At 33.8% G+C, this 17,549-nt stretch overlaps 1 protein-coding gene across 3 annotated transcripts in view; it reads right to left on the bottom strand.

Annotated features, from left to right (window-relative positions):
• cut (homeobox protein, cut) overlaps nucleotides 1-17,549 on the bottom strand; it is a 143,347-nt gene that overhangs the window by 58,967 nt on the left and 66,831 nt on the right. For all 3 annotated transcript variants that reach the window (XM_013312316.1, XM_013312317.1, XM_013312318.1), the window contains exon 3: nucleotides 16,068-16,397. In XM_013312316.1, coding sequence (XP_013167770.1) covers nucleotides 16,068-16,397 — 330 coding nt within the window. The remainder of the gene's footprint in view (nucleotides 1-16,067; nucleotides 16,398-17,549) is intronic.

Raw genomic sequence — 17,549 nt, 5'->3', positions numbered from 1 at the left:
GATATGTTTATACAGAGATTTTGATCTCTAAAACCCACGGTAAATAAGATGAGAACTTACTGCTTTGATTTAAATTGTTGACTCGATTCAATATATTACCTGGAAAAAATAAGAAAACAATTATTAATAGGTAAAATAATAGATTAATTTTAAACTTGATTTCTCCTGATTTTTAATTATTTCGTCATCTATGTATTATATAATATTATTTAAGTGACGTAAAAAAGTTAGTACCTTTAGTTACTTCACAATGAAATAGGATTCGAACTGAAATATTTATGATGACATAGTGTGCATGCACTACTGAGCCATAAGGTAGTAATGTTAAAACAATATGAACAGCTTAATCGTACGTGTTGTAAATACGCCGGATATCGAGTAGATGACAAAAGATGGTTGATTTCAAAGCCGTAGTTCAATTCTCGAGTTTTGGGGTATAAATGCGTAAAGAATAAAATGACAATTTTAAATAGAGTATATGTTTAAATCTTTTTAGGTAGACTAAAGATCTAGTGCATTAGGAAAGAGCTATGTTTACCAGTGAAATGATACAGACTGATGAAAAAAATACGGGAAATTTCAAGGTGAATGATAAACACGATATGTTTTGCTAACAAATCTGGGATGCTACCACAAACGTATTAATATTATAAATGCGAATATTTGTATGTTTGTATGGGTGTTTGTTAGAAGATATCTCTAGAACGGCTACATGTAAGAAGTTCAAATTTGACATAGATGTAGAACATAGTCTAGAAGAACACATATGCTACGAATTCAGATCTTTTTAACTCCGCTGAACGATGTCGCCGGCAACAGCTAGTATTCCTACAATGGAAACCCACATTTAAATGCACACATTATCTAATACATTGTAATACGAAGGGTATTTAATAAGGGATGTTTCTAAGAAATAAGTATAGATCTCCGGCATAAGGGAATTAATTGTATTATTCTGGGAGAACAAACTGGAGGGGGGAATGCGGAAGAATTATCAATTAGAAAAGAAAATGTCGAAACGCTTCGAATGAGGGAAGCTTTTGTTTGTTGTTCCGACAAATATACGTGTGGTAAGCAATTACATTATAATGAATTTATAGAAGTTATTTTATATTGTACTAACTGTAACCCGCGATCCCGTCTGCGCTGTTGTTAAAGGAAATCTCAATCAGCCTATGTTTTCTTCCAGGTTATGTTCTACATCTATGTCAAATTTCAACTTGATACATGCAGCCGTTCTAGAGATATCTTCAAACGATCCATCCAAACATTCGTATTGATAATATTAGTAAGATTCTTCCCAAGTAAGGTTGACTGTAGAAATAAATCAAAACTTTGAAGTTTATAAAATCTTAAGCGCCTCACATGAGTGGGATAAGGCCAAGAAGAAGATTACATTAATATAAAAAGAGTTTAATATTGATAATGCTTAATAGTACTTAATATGCTATTAATCACAAATAATAAAATAATATGTTTATCTTAATATAAACGATTTAATATTTTTCTTGCTAAATTGTACAGATAACAAAACAAGTTGTGACTAATATAATGCTTATTCGTATATTAAACGACGTTTGTATTCAAAGAGAATGCATATTCATCGAATAAGTGGAATATATTAAAAAATTGAATTAAAAACTACGAAATCCCCGTTCGGGTGTAAATCGTAAATCAGACGTCCCCGCAGACGGCGAGGGGAGGTTGGGGTGGCTTCGATTTTCCGCAACATTCGTCTTAGCATTAGTACTCGCGACTCTCCTTGTTTTCCTCTGTAATTGTGTACCATTTTGCCCCGACCGCCTCTTTTAAAAACGAAGCAAACTGCGTCTTATTACATACTTAATAAATTAATTCTTAATGCAATGTAATTATGATTGAAAATCGATTGTAAATTATCAAAAAGTCACACTTTAATTAAAAAGGAATATAATTTGCTTTATAGAATAATGTATATTAAAACGTGTACAAGGAAAGGGTTAATCAATACGAAAAGCCACTAAAAAGAAAACAAATTTTAACTTTTTTTTTCGTGCTAAAAATTGGACAGAAATCCCAACTAACCAATGATTAATCCAGCAAATGAACATTCTAAAATCGACTCTATTTTAATAGTGTAAAGTTATAAAATATATTTACAGTTAGGACTGAGAAATAATATTTAATTTGTTTTTTTACGACGGCTCAGGTGGCGAAAGTTTTAAATAAATAATCAAGTCTACTAGCATCTTTTAACGACGTTACTTGGTATTTTCTTACTAGCTGTTGACCGCAACTTCATCTGCGCGGAATTAAAAAAGAGACTTAATAAGTCGCCTATGTGTTATACCAGACTATGTTCTATATGTATGCCAAATTTTATCGAAATCCGTTAAGCCGTTTTAGAGATACATTCTAACAAACATCCATCCATCTTAACTTTCCCAGTTATATAAAAAAAATACGATATGTCTTTAGTACAAGTGAATCGAGATAAAATCTTTATTTTTCTAAACATTTACGTTCAAAATAAATTAAGTACTAAGTATCCTAATTTTCATGGCTTCCCTATTTTGCAGGATTCATCAAAGTCTTAGGATTTAGAAGGATAGTAACCATTTAAGTGAATCGTTTCATTACACCTTAAGACAAAGTAATAACAACTATTATTGAGTAACATAAATATCTAATTAGTTTGGTTAAGGAGCTAAGTGTAAACCATTGTTGTGTTGTAAGACATCAATCAATAAAACTTAAATGGGGATCGTAATGGTGAGACCTTAGTAACAGCGGGAAGCGGATAGCGGAGCGATAAGCGAAGCGGATTTTAAATATAAATAATAGTATAAGCTTCTACATTTTAGTTTATTTTTGTTTTTATAAAAGAAAAAAGAAGGATAGAAATATAATTTTGCAAATCGATTTGTGTTATAGAAAGTCTGGGAAAGAGAGTATTTAAGTTTTTTTTTATATCATAAGTTGGCAAACGAGCGAGCGGTCACTTGAAATCGTTAAAATAGCGAAATCACCGTTGCCCATAGACATACGCAATTGCATATGCGTTGCCATAAGTGAAGGTTACATTAAAATAAAAAACACGAACGGAATATAGGGGTTAGTCAAAGTGCGCTTTGAAGCGATTCCATAGCGAACTTTAAGAAGGTATAAAACTGACGCGCGTCAATAACATGCCTTATGGATAGTAATTGTCAATTCTATACATATTTAAGTTATCAATTGTTTCAAAAGTGAGGTTAGAAAATAATGGCGCTGTATTTCTGTTACAATATTTTGTATATTCCTAAATCGCTTATGACACAGCTCATCAGTGGGGTGGCATCGTAGAGCTAATTCCGGGTGTCATAAATCCTAGCATTAATTTAACGACAAAGCATTAGATAGCTAGTCACTATCCTTCGGGAACTATCCCGATAGATTGGTTAGAAACGCCCTTAATTATATATGTACATACAAACGAATTCTAATTGGAAATCGACACGAATACATCTCAATAAGGATCAAAATTGCATGCAATTGTTTGCGTCTTAAGATATTTGGTACTTGAAATGGAATAGTATAATTCAATCGAATGTCAATCTTATCTATAGATGTATTGAGTTTAAATTAGATTGTGTAGGTTGGGGGAACATTAGGTAAATTGCTTAATGTCTTCTAAACGGATGGTGTACGGAGACGTTTTGTTTCTTGTCTCATCTGCGAGCATTGTTGATATTTGTTCCGTGGAATGTAAATTATGTTTAAATACGTATCTATTAATTGGGAAACAGTTCAATAAACGATTGTATTTTATCAAAGAAAATACGAATCACCAGAAATTGCTACGCATTTAATTGTTGAGAAATTAATTAAAAAAAAAAATAACAACCAAATTGGCGCAAAACTGTCAAAAAATGGAAGAAATTTAAAAAAAAAATCGGATTTTAAAAATAAAAACTTACTGGCAATCCTGAGGTCAAAGTATGTCCACAATTTTTTTTTTAAATTAAACATTTAATTCATTTCCTACGCGTCCCATCTACGGATGCCGCGATATCTCAGTCGGCTTAGATACGACGCGAATTGACGAATTGTAAAAAAAAAATTAAATATAAACAATTGTGTAATCAGCATTATCTTATGTTATTAATATAGTCCACTATTAAATAAATTATCTATCAATTGTATTGATTATATTCGGTTCTCAAACTTCTACATCTTTCGTTGAAACTCCAGTTTAAATTAATCACTAGGAGTAACACTTAGTTTAGTTTTAGCGTGAGAAATTGAGACGAGCAGTTGACATTGCTAAAATATACTATGAAAACATGACAAACTTAATTCCAATAGTTAGGGTAGCACCAAGTAGGGCGACCGATTAGGGCGCCCAATCCACTATCTTTGTAAGATTTCCTCTGAAACCAAAAAAAAGGGCGCCCCAAAAATTTCGCTCAGGGCGCCTGAAATTCCAAATCCTGTCCTGCTTTTTTTAAAGTAGAGTTGACAGCCCTATCAATTGCCTGTATATTTTGTTGCTATAAAAACCATATCCGTAATTATAAATGAATGATATCGTAACATTTGTTTCGTGGAACTTTGACAATAGCTATATTCATTCAGATAAAACGTTGTTCGACGATTTTGTTGAGGAACAGTTAAAATTTGACCCGGTATCGATAACAGGCGGGCCATTGACTTTGTGTTTGTGCGAACACATCGCTACACTATCGCCGATCGTTTGTATGAACTTTGTATGAACACGTGTATGGGTTGCGTCATTATTGTCAATACATTGGAAAGAAAAAAAAAGAAATTTACATATCAATGTCAAGATGCAAATACAAATCGAACATCGTTAAAAAAATAGCACAAAATGAAACACCTAAATTTCTGCATACTCTTCCAAAAAAAATCCAAACGCAAAACAATTGAATTGTGTAGTGCCCAATAAGTTTCGGTCGTCACCCCTTTCCCCTATCTCAGAGTAAATATTCAGCGCGGAAGACATGGCCAGGGTATCGGACATTAAAATAACAAAGGCATGAATAAAAGGAATATTAAAAACCGTTTGTTTCCGTGTCAAAATATTAATATTAACGATATCTTGAAAGATGAAGTGGTGGCCACGGAAAAATGGGAATAATTATTCGAGACATTTCTTTTGACGCCTCTGTTTTGATGGCGCGGGGATCAAATATTCAATTTAATTAATACAATGCAGCAAAGCTACAATATTCATGTCTGTTTATGTAAAACTCTTGATTTCAAGTGTGCCAGTTTAACAAATAACAGTCCTTTTTTATTAACCTCACAATAGCAGAGAATCTGGAAACAGACCTACTAAATTTTTAACAACTGTTTAAAAATTCTTTCTTTTGACGCGGTAAAATAATTTTAATAATATTTAATATACTAATCGTCATCAAAATCTTGTATCAATAGATCTGTTCCGATTCAGAACAGCTGGACAATCTGAATTTTGTATTGTTTATCTCTCAATGGGTGGCGTATCAATCCGGCCACACAGGACCATCGCTAATCCAACAGTATTAAACATTATCGACTCTATTTCTATAGCTATTAAGATGTTATTGTATCTAACTATCAATCAATGTATCAACTTTTGTCGGGAACTGTACACGGTGTTCGATTGAATGGAGTTTTATTGGGAACCGGTTCGAACCAGTTCTGACCCCTGGACACGTGGTCAGGACGTTTTTGTCATTCAAAGCATTAAAATTATCGGTTGTTTTGTTCGTAGATTTATTCTTTGTAGCACGGGACATTGATGATTTACTTCCTATAGCAGCTGATGGAATAAAATATATATAATTTAAACACGAAAAAATCAATAATAGTTTTGAAGGTTATAAAAGTATTAAAAACTCTTTCTTAAAAAAATTGTTTGTCTATGGACGAAAATAGAATAGTAGCATTGAACTTGATGCAATAAATGTTTGAATTTCGAACGCAAGCATATGAATGCGCGGGAACATTTCGTGTGTTGGTCGCGTGCCGTTGGCGCGTTTTGGCGCGAGCGCGCTCATTTCGAGCTGTCAATGCGGCTCCGGCGTCAATCAGACTACCGTTCGGATACTCGGGGGAATATCGAATGTTTCACTGTCTACCACTGATAGATATTGATTGAAGGCATTTCTGATTATTTATCGATTTCTTTGTATTGCCATTTTATGCTACATTTTGATATCAATTGAGAAGGACGTGCAACGAACAATTTTAGTTAGCCAGTAAACCTAAAATATTGGAAAATAAATTCGTAAAACCTACATGCTTCTAATAGAACTTGAGTCCACAATAGGCTTGTAACTTAGGTTATTTGGTTATTTCACAGAAATAATATCAACCCATTTACAATTGAATAATAATAACATCCCGAAACATCAAATAAGCTACGAGTTAAAAATAGAATGAATGTTATATATTTCATAGCTTATTGGACCCATAAATGTATCAAAAGATTCCATTATTCCGAATTTGGGAATTGTATCAACCCCCCACCCCTCTCCCAACCCCGGGGACACCCCATGAATCCGTAATGAGTAAATTAACAACACCTATTGTTTAGCTACGATATTTTTTTATATTAGAATATTAATAACCATCCTTCATTGTTCTAAGGGTTGGGGGTAGACGGAGAAAAATGTTCCGTCGTCGTGGAGGATTACGAATAGGGGGAGAAGTTTCAATTGATTGATTTAAACATTAATTTCAATAAAAACAATGGTCGCGGTTGTTTTGGACACGTCCTAATTGCGTTAGGGGAGAGGACGTTTTTTGTTCAGGTGACGAAAAAGTTTCTTTAGAGAAATATGCAAAATTTGATGAGACAATAAAAGAAATGACAGTCATTTTTGATGAAGTTAAATTAAATGAAGACGGAAAAATATTTTTTTGCAAATTGTCGTTGCAAAATAAACCTTTAACTGTCAAAGTCGGAAATCTTTAGTATAAAAACGTACGTTACGTAAAAACGTAAAAACTATTAGGTGCGTTACAAATGAATCATTCAAAGTATTGCCCATCGCTAGACACAACTTTTTCCCATCTTTCTGGTAGAGCTCGAATACCTTGACGCCAGAAGTGTTCTTCTTTTGAGGCTATCCACGAATCAAGCCATTTTTTGATGTCTTCATATGAGTGGAACTGTTGATCAGATTTAATATAATAGTAAGACAGAATCTTACTGGTTTAACTAATATTATAAATACGAAAGTTTCCATGTTTGTTAGAAGGTATCTCCAGAATAGCTGCATAGATGTAGGAAATAGCCTAGAAGAAGTATAGGCTACTAATTGTTTTTTAATATCGCGGAGACGGTGTCGCACAACAGCTAACATTCGATATAGCAATATGTTACAATCGTGTCTGCAAATTAATCAACTACTCGGAATTCATTAGGGATACAATACCCTTTAATGTAGGCAGAAACAGATAGCTCTTTATACTGATAATATGTCACAAATCATCTCCTATGCTACACAAAGTTTATAATAAATTGACATATTCCGAACACGTGTTACACGCTACAAACTAACGCGACATATGCTTGTAATTACATTCAATAAACAACTTTATATTCTTCTGTATACAGTTGAATTTCATTTGATAGTATCATGAGTATTAAAATTATTGGAAATTAGTTCTTATTAGAAAGTATGGTAGAGTGATTTTGGTCTTATATGAATTTAATGTCGCAACGTTTTCTAATAAGAGGTCATATGTATTTTATTTGATTTGTATATGATATTAGTTATTCATCATAGTATTCTTTGATATCCAAAGATTAATTCGATTCGAGTATACGATTAATTTTATTTATTGATACCAGTTTAGAAAATTTCCAACAAAAAATTACGAAATGTTAATTACATTTAACGATAAAAAATCTAATCCAATTGGTTTAATTATTAGAAGAAGGGTAAAAACGTTCATAAATCTATAGTACTAGTCCTCTATCAAAGATAACAACTCATTTGCAAATGCGAAAGTCTATGGGTACCGTTAACATTGGCCACTTCCTCGTTTGTCACCTTATACTGTGAAAAAATTTATAATAAGTTCGCAATTTTTTAGTACAGTACCTGATGACGGAGCTTTACTTGGTATTTTTTTTAAATTGTGTTTTTTTTGGAAATTATATTTAGGTACGAATTGCTAATAAAATAATGAAAAACGAATAATATTTTTCGATCTTACCGATAGAAAAAGTTAAGTTTATGTTTAAGTTGATTATCGATAAAATTCGAATAAAATGACATTTTCTAAAAATGATTCCTAGCTAGATCGATTTATCGCCCCCGAAACCCCCTATATACTAAATTTTATGAAAATCGTTGGAGCCGATTCCGAGATTCCAATTATATATATACACTAGTGGACCCGACAGACGTTGTCCTGTCTACACATCTTTAATTTGAATAAATTAATATGAAGTTAATATTTGATGAAAATTTTGAATCTAAACCATTCCCAGATCCCCTTGAACACACACAAAAAATTTCATCAAAATCGGTCCAGTTGTTTGAGAGAAGTTCAGTGACATACACACTCACAGAAGAATTATATCTATATAATATATATATATACAAGAATTGCCCATTTAAAGATATAAGATTTAATAGAAAAAGATATTTATAACTATATATGTTTCTTACAATGAATTAATTAAAGGCAAATATTCTCGTGTTGTGAATAACCAATGTACTCGTATGTTTTATGTATGAACACAATTATCTCCCACACTTATTTAAATCATTTAATCAATGTTAATTTGCAATTAGAATAATTTTACATTACATTGAAGCATTCGATACCAATGTTATTCAGTTTTTTTTCTTTTAGCAATCAATCTATATGCAAGTAATTCGCTTTTTCCTTGTATCAATGTGTTTCTTGTCTTTATCGATGTATTGAGACATAATTCGTTGAAGTTCGATTCCTACTTTATGAGCATACTTGTAGTGGCCCGCGACATCGTCTGCGAAGAATTAATAAAACTCAATTAGTAGATTATGTGTTCTTTTAGATTATGTTCTACATCTATGCCAAATTTTAGCGAGTTCTATGCAACTGTTCTATAGATTCCTTCTAAGAACATACATCCAAACATCTTGCAAATAAAAATGCGAATGTTTAAATGGATGGATCAACGGTTCGACGGATCTTGATAAGGTTTGGCACAGATGTGGAAGAATTAGGCTACTCATTTAATTCCGGATGGACGGAGTCGCGGGCGACAGCTACATAACAATGTTAGTAATATTTGAAAACAACCAGACTATTGGATTTAGAAAATTACACAGTTGAGAGGAATGTGTCATTGATTCAATTTTTTCTGACTCAGTTATGTAAACTGTTGACTAAGAAGTTGCTAAACCAGAGAATTGTTAATGATATCATTTGTACTAAGTAACGAGCCCCGCACTTGAAACAGTTATCTATTTCCGCATTATCTCAAAATTAAGGCATTTAATACCTAAGACTAAACATCAAAAGCAATGCTAAGACACTTTAGGTCTTAAGTCTATATGCTTTTGATTTACAATCGCTCAAACTCTTTCGACAGGTGGCATAAGTAATTTCATGATGCCATGCACAACTCCGTTTACTTAATAATACCAGTGACGTCAGTTGTAAAACTGAGAATTACTGTGTAAGAGAAACAAAAGTTCGAAAATAAGCAAGTCTTTGAAGATAAATAATTTAGTGCCACACTAAAACCTGCATAAGAAAGAAATGTTGATAAACATCGAACATTAAATATGTAACTGTTGACGATCGTAAAAGATGGAAGCCAGACGTAGTTCATACATAAATATCAATTCGTAGGAAGTATAAGTTTTTTTTATAGCACTGTACAGTACTTACTTTTGGGAGAATTAAAAATGAAACTTCACGGACAATTTATACAACGCTTTTGATCTGAATATCGCACAAACGTTCGATATGGACGAGTGATTACAATGATTTTTATTAACGCATCAAGTGAATTGATGTATATGTAGGTTTTTCTGTGATTTACGAACGTACTCATACTATACGAGAGCCTGCCTGCTAATAGATTCAACAGGTGTCCCACAGGGTGGTCTAATCGGCCCGCTACTTTTTGTTTACATTTCACGAATTCATCACGCGCGTTGACGTCTCGTGGCGAGCGTTTGATTCACGCGCTGTCACTTTTTAATACTGATTTACAATAAAAACAGAACTATTTCACCGGCGATTGATGCAAGTTATGATTAATGTAGCGTCTTTGATGTCGGCTGCTACGAATCTATCAGGTCCGTTTCTGAATATCGACGGTGTGTATGTAGAAATAAACTGACGGCTTCCGAGCACCGGCTGCGTTTAGTTAATTATGAGTTTATTAAATCTGTCTTACATTACTAGTGAACTATTTTTACAATGGATAAGATACGATGAAAATTAAGCGTCATATTTAATTTTAATGTCGACTTATGTTATTGCCTAAGATATGTACAAATTACGTTGTTTAGAAAAGGAAGTAATACAGAAAATTCCAATAGAATATGTAATGTGATCCGAGTTGATAATATTGACGACGTCTTGTGGACTGTTGAAGTCACGCTATGTTGTCACGGTGTCACGGTATCTGATAAATTATACTCCCATCTTTGACTGAACTAAAATTAGACTAATCAGCATCGAGTACAAAGAATCACATCGCTTTTATCATCGACAAGATGATGTTTATGCGCTGTCTTCCGAGAAACGAGGCCCAGCATTCAATACTTGGAAATAAATATGTAAGTTTGACATTTGCTTTCATGTCGGCTTGCGTGTTTCGGCCGTAATTACCGACTCGATGTGCTCTCCTGTCGCCTTATTACTAGAGCAATAGAGTTCAGTTTGTCTTGTTTGTGTCGGTGGTGGGTTTTTTGTTATTAAATTATCGTGCGTGCCGATTTCAGTGTAGATGATAGGTTGTGTTTGATGGGGCATCTGATTGCTTCTCTTGTCGACGTTTCGAATTTGCTTTCTCTTTGATTGACTGCGATTAGGCGGAGTCTTGTTTGACATCTATGTGAAAGGGACCACAAATAACCGTCAATACATTAAAGTGAAAAAGTTGCGTGTAATGTGTTTATTTAAGATCAAAAACAGATTTTTTATTGTTCGTTTATATTGACGCTGTGCGAAAATATACATTACGTTTGTAAGCCAAAGGAAATATTTCATTAAGGAATAAATTTTGTGTTATACGCATCATTTAGTTTGGATCGTAAGTCACTCGTTCAAAGTTATCGGCCATCTTCGATCCCCCTGCAACGACTGAAATCCAATAAGAGAAATGCGCGTCCGAAAATAACAGAATTAAAATAAATCGAACGACAGACAGTCGTCATAAACTAATTTCGAGTGTTTTCCTTTTGCTGCATATAAAAATAGCAACATCACTCTTTCATGTCCCGCGCCGGAGTGACATTAAGAATGTACATTTGGGGATTTAGTGCAGCGCCATCTATGTGAGATGAAAGGTACTTTTATAGCTGAAAAGAAAGGTGTATTATGATTTATGGGAGACTATTATTGCGTCTGATAATTAAATGGCCGCTCCTGTTACAATAAAAACTGGACACGTTTGACTTATGTTTGTTTTATTTTTATTTAATATACAAACGAGGCAAAGGATATATCAAAAGCCAACAACTTTATACCGAGTTTTTTATGAAAAAGTTTTTATTTATAATTATGTTATTAAATCTTATATTTAAAAACATTACAAACTGTTTTCATTACAAAAATAAACAATCCCTTAAAAGGTAATTTACATAAAAGGATTAAGAAATACTCTACACTAGCTCTCGCTTGCGACTCCGTCTGCGCAGAATTACCTATAACTTCTAGATTATGTTCTACATCTATGTTAAATTTTAGCAAGATCCATGCAGTTGTTCTGGAGATAGCTTTAAACAAACATCCATCCTGCATTCGCATTTATAATATTAGTAAGATGTATGAAACTGTTCATTATTTTATTAAGCTTCGAAATTAACCGTTAATTCATCTATACTCTACCTTAACAAGTAATATATAGTAATAAAATCTAGCTAGAATTATAGTTAAACACATGTTTTAAATACAACTATCAAAAAATTTATTAAAAATTAAAATCTACAATTTTCTTTACGTCAAATATGTTCAAAAGAAAAAGAAATCACAAATCAAAAAGCCAATTTCCAACTTCGTAATAACAGAAGTTATTTCAAACCAAATCGTTTATCGGTTGTCATCAAAAAGAGAAAAAAACATCTCAACCCCTTTCTATGACTCAATTAAAAATAAAGAAGTTTTAAAAAAGAAAAATACGAGGTTTATTTCAATACGTTAAATTACTTTGATATAAATTTGTTTCTGAAGATACTAAGAACCGTCTATGGTTTAGATGTTAAAATATTCATTTCGATATTCCAGATTCGATTTCTCTTTCTACTATAGAAAACATCTTACTAATATTAGCGTCGGTGGCTCAGTGGTCAAGCACTTGACTTGCAATCTGCAGATCCTGGGTTCGAATCCCGCCATGTGTTTTTCGATTTCCGATTTACATAGGTACAATTATCCGACGTTCCTACGGTGAAGGAAAACATCGTGATGCAATCTTCACGTATCTGAGAAGAAATTCAAAGATATGTGTGAAGTCAACCAACCCGGATTGTTCCAGTGTGGTTGACTATGGCCTAATCCCCCTTAACTTAGGGTAGGCTCCGAGCCCCTCGATGGGGACGTATAACGAGCTGATGATGATGATGATGAATCTTACTAATATAAATGCGAATATTTAAATGGATGGATGTTTGTTTGAAAGTATCTCCAAAACGGATCTCGATGAAATTTGGCATACCTAGAACATAGTCTGAAAGAACACATAGGCTACTAAGTTTTTAAATTCCACGCGAACGGTGTCGCGGTCGATTGCTAGTTATTAAATGTCGGATTTTTTTATAAAAATATATTTATTTCTGTCATATGAAGTAGTAATAATTATTAGTAATCCTGAGTTGTATCGCTGAGTTATTTGTTTTGGAGTATTTCCAAATCAGTTGAAGCGAAACTGACTCATCTCGATGGCTTTGATGATTTGTCGCCGAAAATTAACTGAATTAGTGTCGGCACTGAAAAGAAATTCTCGTTCTTTATTTTTAAGAAAACTTTTGTCTTTATTATGATTCCTTTTGTTTATAAGATTTTGTATTTTACTAAAAGCTTATCGATAAGTTAACATAGTCTAGATTATCTGGTTGCACCGTAGTGTCGCCGAATAGAACCAAAACAATCAGGTATGTACTATCATTATCAACCTCATATAATTTCGTTGTGGATAAATCTAGATCTATATTATAAAGTGGAAACATTTGTATTTTTGTATGTAACAAATAAACTTAAAACTGAATGAACATAGCCTTTATTTATTATTAGATTTTATTTTAATTCCGCCAGAAATATACGCGGGCAAAAGCTAGTCCTGCACAATTAGCTCAACGTTAATTGTACCATGTAAATATATTTTTTTTAAATATTAGCAGATTTTTTTGTAAATTTACTAACATTTCTTTTAACATTCCAACTAGCTCTAGGCTTGTGCTAGGATATGGTTTACTACAATAGTCGAATGGCGGGATTCGAACCCCCGACCTCGTGATCGGAAATCCGTACCCTTAACCATAAGGCTATTGACGCTTATAAAGAGATATTGAAATATATCTTTATAGGTATTGATATGACTGTTCGCAGGAACTTTAAAACATCGTTTAAAGACAGTGTACACTTCGGATCAAAACTGTTTAAAATAAAGAAGTAAACAGGGCTACTATGTGCACTGCGCTTTAAGCGGTACATTCCGCGAGATCGCGTCCATAATAAAAACTATTTTACAAAGAGCAAACGAAATAAAACAGGAAAAAGACCGATCCTCATTGAAGTGGCGCTCTCATCAGACTCCGCATGCGGATATATTTGAAAGATGAATTACGTTTGAAGGCACACAAAGTTCTTGCAAATGCGCCCCATTCAAGCTGCGCCCATTAGCGCATTGAAACTCCAAATTTGAAGAGTTACGTGGTGTACTAGTGAATTGGAAGATTCCGCGTTTTGTTATAGATTCAGCTTTTCATTGGATTTTTGGATAACTCGACGTTTTTTGCACTCGAATGCGCTCGCTCTTTGCACCGGAACAAATGAAAGCTTTCTATTCGAGTGCATGTAATCAGACGATTTGTTACTAATGTACATACTAACGAATAATTTGAAGATGAACATAATAATGCGAAAAATATAAGCTAAATTTAAAAGTCATATACAGGGCGTTTCAAACGGTGTTAAATGAACAATCGTTTAGAAATCATCGTATAATATTGCGCATATCTTTTTGTCCAATTTAAATAACTAAATATAATCACAATTCCGATGATATCACTTGAATTAGCAACATAAATTATAGTTATTTAAATCGAGACGAAAGTATCTATTTGGCTAAGTGTATAAAATTGGACGGTAACAATCGGAATATCAAACAATAAATATAATAGCCAGCGATCCATCCCTATGAGGTCACTGGATATCTACGTGGGTGACATATTTCGTGTGTCTGACACAACAAACTAAGGCTCGGTACAGACGGGCGGATAGCCACCAGTGGCCAGACAAGCAGTATGCACGACAAAATGTATTAAAATTCGTGTAAACTGCTTGTCGCTAGCCACTGGTGGCTGTAGTCGGTGACTAGTCTGTGTCGAGCCTAAATTGTTTCTATACCACACGACCTGACTTCAATTCATGTTCCCGCGCCGTCGTCTAATTGACCGTGTCGATAATATTGATTGATAGATCGTTTTGAGACAATCAATATCTATTTAGAATAAATGCCAGCTAACAATGCTGGTATGAGAAATTAAGTGAAAATTATAAACAACTAGCGGTCGCTTGTGACTCAGATCGCGCGGTATTAAAAAAAAACATAATTAGCCTATGTGTTTTACCAGACTATGTTCTATATGTATATCAAATTTTATCGAGATCCGTTCAGCCGTGGATCTCCACGGCTGAACGGATCTCGATACCTACAAATAAACATCCATCCATCTAAACATTCGTATTTATAATATTAGTAAGATTTAATAAAATGTGTAGGTCGGAAGATGTGACAAAAGTGAGAATTTTTAAATCAAAATAAAAAGTTAAAATCTTGAATACTAAGATATAAGTCAAGAATAGTCACTAAAAGTAGTCAGAGCATATTTGGTTTAGTCAAAGTGATATTTACGAAGTGGTTCTAAGCAATCGGTCGTAAACAGCGATATTTATTTAGTGCAAGGATTACCGGCCGTTCGGTGCCGATCAATCATTCCATTGAACGTATCCTGTTTCCCTTCACTAGTGATGTACCGAGCTGATCAATACATCACAGTCAACTTATCGATAACAACTGACCTAAATAATTCATCCTTCATATATTTCCTACGAATCATTTTCGATTGATATTCAATCTTCTCGGAATATTTCTCACAAAATTTAATTACTATTCAAGTAAGGTACGATTTTTTGGAATATAATCTTCTAAGGAATAATTTGGTTAAAATATAAACGTTATAAGTATAAATAAACTATTCAATGCTATAGAAGATAATTAATAATTATTAAAATTAAACAGTTTTTTTATAGCAATAAAGTTTTATTATTATTATTAATAATAATAATATAAAACATGAAAGATCGATAGTGCAGTCACGTCACTAGACCTAGGCAACTGTCAAATCCAATTCAGCGATGCCCCCGCACATGTAATTGATTTATTGATCATACGTTACATTCGATACGAGATGGCCTGCGCGAGCGCAACGCCAGTTAACCAAGGCTATTGCATCCTTTAACTGTAATTCTCTGTCCAGTTAACCGGGTGACCTCACAGTTATCGTTATATGGAGCAAACGGTGATAGGAAGATTACTATAGATCAGCTGTTGTAACTCCACAAAGATTAAACAAATAATAAAGAAGGAAATTAATTCACGTATCAGAAAAACAAACAACAAACAAAGAACAATGTATTACCTCTTTCTCCTTAGCCGCGAGTTCAATCTCCAGATTGGTCCCCTGGTTGATCACCGGACTGCTTCTCGTAGAATTACTATTGCTTCGTCCCGTTGCTGCCATTTCTATCTTATGTTCTATATCTTCATCAATTTCAGGCGACCTTCTCTTCTCTTCTTTGATATCAGGGCTCAGTCTCTCTTGTATTCTGGTTTCTGTGGCCTGATCTCTTGTGGATTCTATATGCGAGCCATTTGTTTTCGGCGGCACTGTCGCTTGGAGAGGTACAGGGCTGCTTGTAGCGAGCTGCTCCTTGAGAGTTGTTACTTCTTTCTCCGCCAGAGTAGCTCTCTGTAACAATTAAATAGACACAATGAGACTTAATATTATTAAAATTTAATTTACATAAAGATTTATAGTTCAAGAGCTTTGCGTTAGCTCTTAACCTATACATCGAGTTGTTTATCTTAAGTGATTCATATTATGTTTGCAAGCGTAAGGATGCACTGGACAATTTCAGTTAGTCTAAATAGGATGTAAAGTTATCGAAACAGATCTAGGTCATTAAGTTCAGTTGGTACGGTGTTAATGAATTATTTAATTGCGGAAACATCGATAGGCCACCTGAACACGATTTCCACTTGGTGTTTAATCTAATTGTGAGTTCCCATGGTGTTTGTTTTGTTGTCCGTTGACGTGAGCTTTGTACCACTTCCTGTGCCATTCAGCGTACTCGTTGGCGCGGGATCTAATCGGCGCGATCATCGGTTAAAACGGATGCGGATTGTTCATTATTGACCGGCCGATTCATCTCTCGTCCACTCGACAGTCTTTTTGCTCTGCCAGCGCTAATGATTCCTCTTCAGTTTTCATTATTTTGCTTTCTCGAAGTATATCTTTTAGATCGACGATGGATTTGTGAATAGCCGGTTTTTAATTGCGTCTTGCGATGTCTTTGTGTACGCTGTCATTGTTTCAATGCGCCACGGATCATTAGGGGAATTTTTAGTTTTACTTTTTACTAGAAAATTAATGTTTAGAAGGTAAATTAAAATACAGACTATTATATTTAATACTGGCAGTCGCCCGGGACTCTGGTCGCGCGGAATTAAAAGAAATATGATGAGAAGCCTATCTTATTATTGTTCTTCCAGAGATCCGTTGAGTCGTTCTGAAGCTACTTCAAACAAATATCCATCCATTCATTCATCTAAACATTCATTATTGTTTAACAGATGATTAAGATTTAAAAATAACATTTGAAGTTTTAAAGCCCATCTCTGAGTTTCGAAAATTACCTTAAACAACTTAGTAACCAATCATTGCTAAACGTGTGCTTATTATAAAAACAGACGGACATGTAATAAGTTAAGACAGCAAAAAAAAAGTTTCTAAATCAAAATATTATCTATCTAGAATATTCGAACATCCATCTTGTATCTCGATTCTTTGACGGAGGAAAGTAAAATGTAACAGTGCGCTGGAGGTGGAGGCGGGCACGCG

Source organism: Papilio xuthus, unplaced genomic scaffold (assembly GCF_000836235.2).
Source record: "Papilio xuthus unplaced genomic scaffold, Pxut_1.1 DF827679.1, whole genome shotgun sequence".
NCBI classification, from domain to species: Eukaryota; Metazoa; Arthropoda; class Insecta; order Lepidoptera; family Papilionidae; genus Papilio; species Papilio xuthus.
This window is presented reverse-complemented; position numbering and strand designations above follow the sequence as displayed.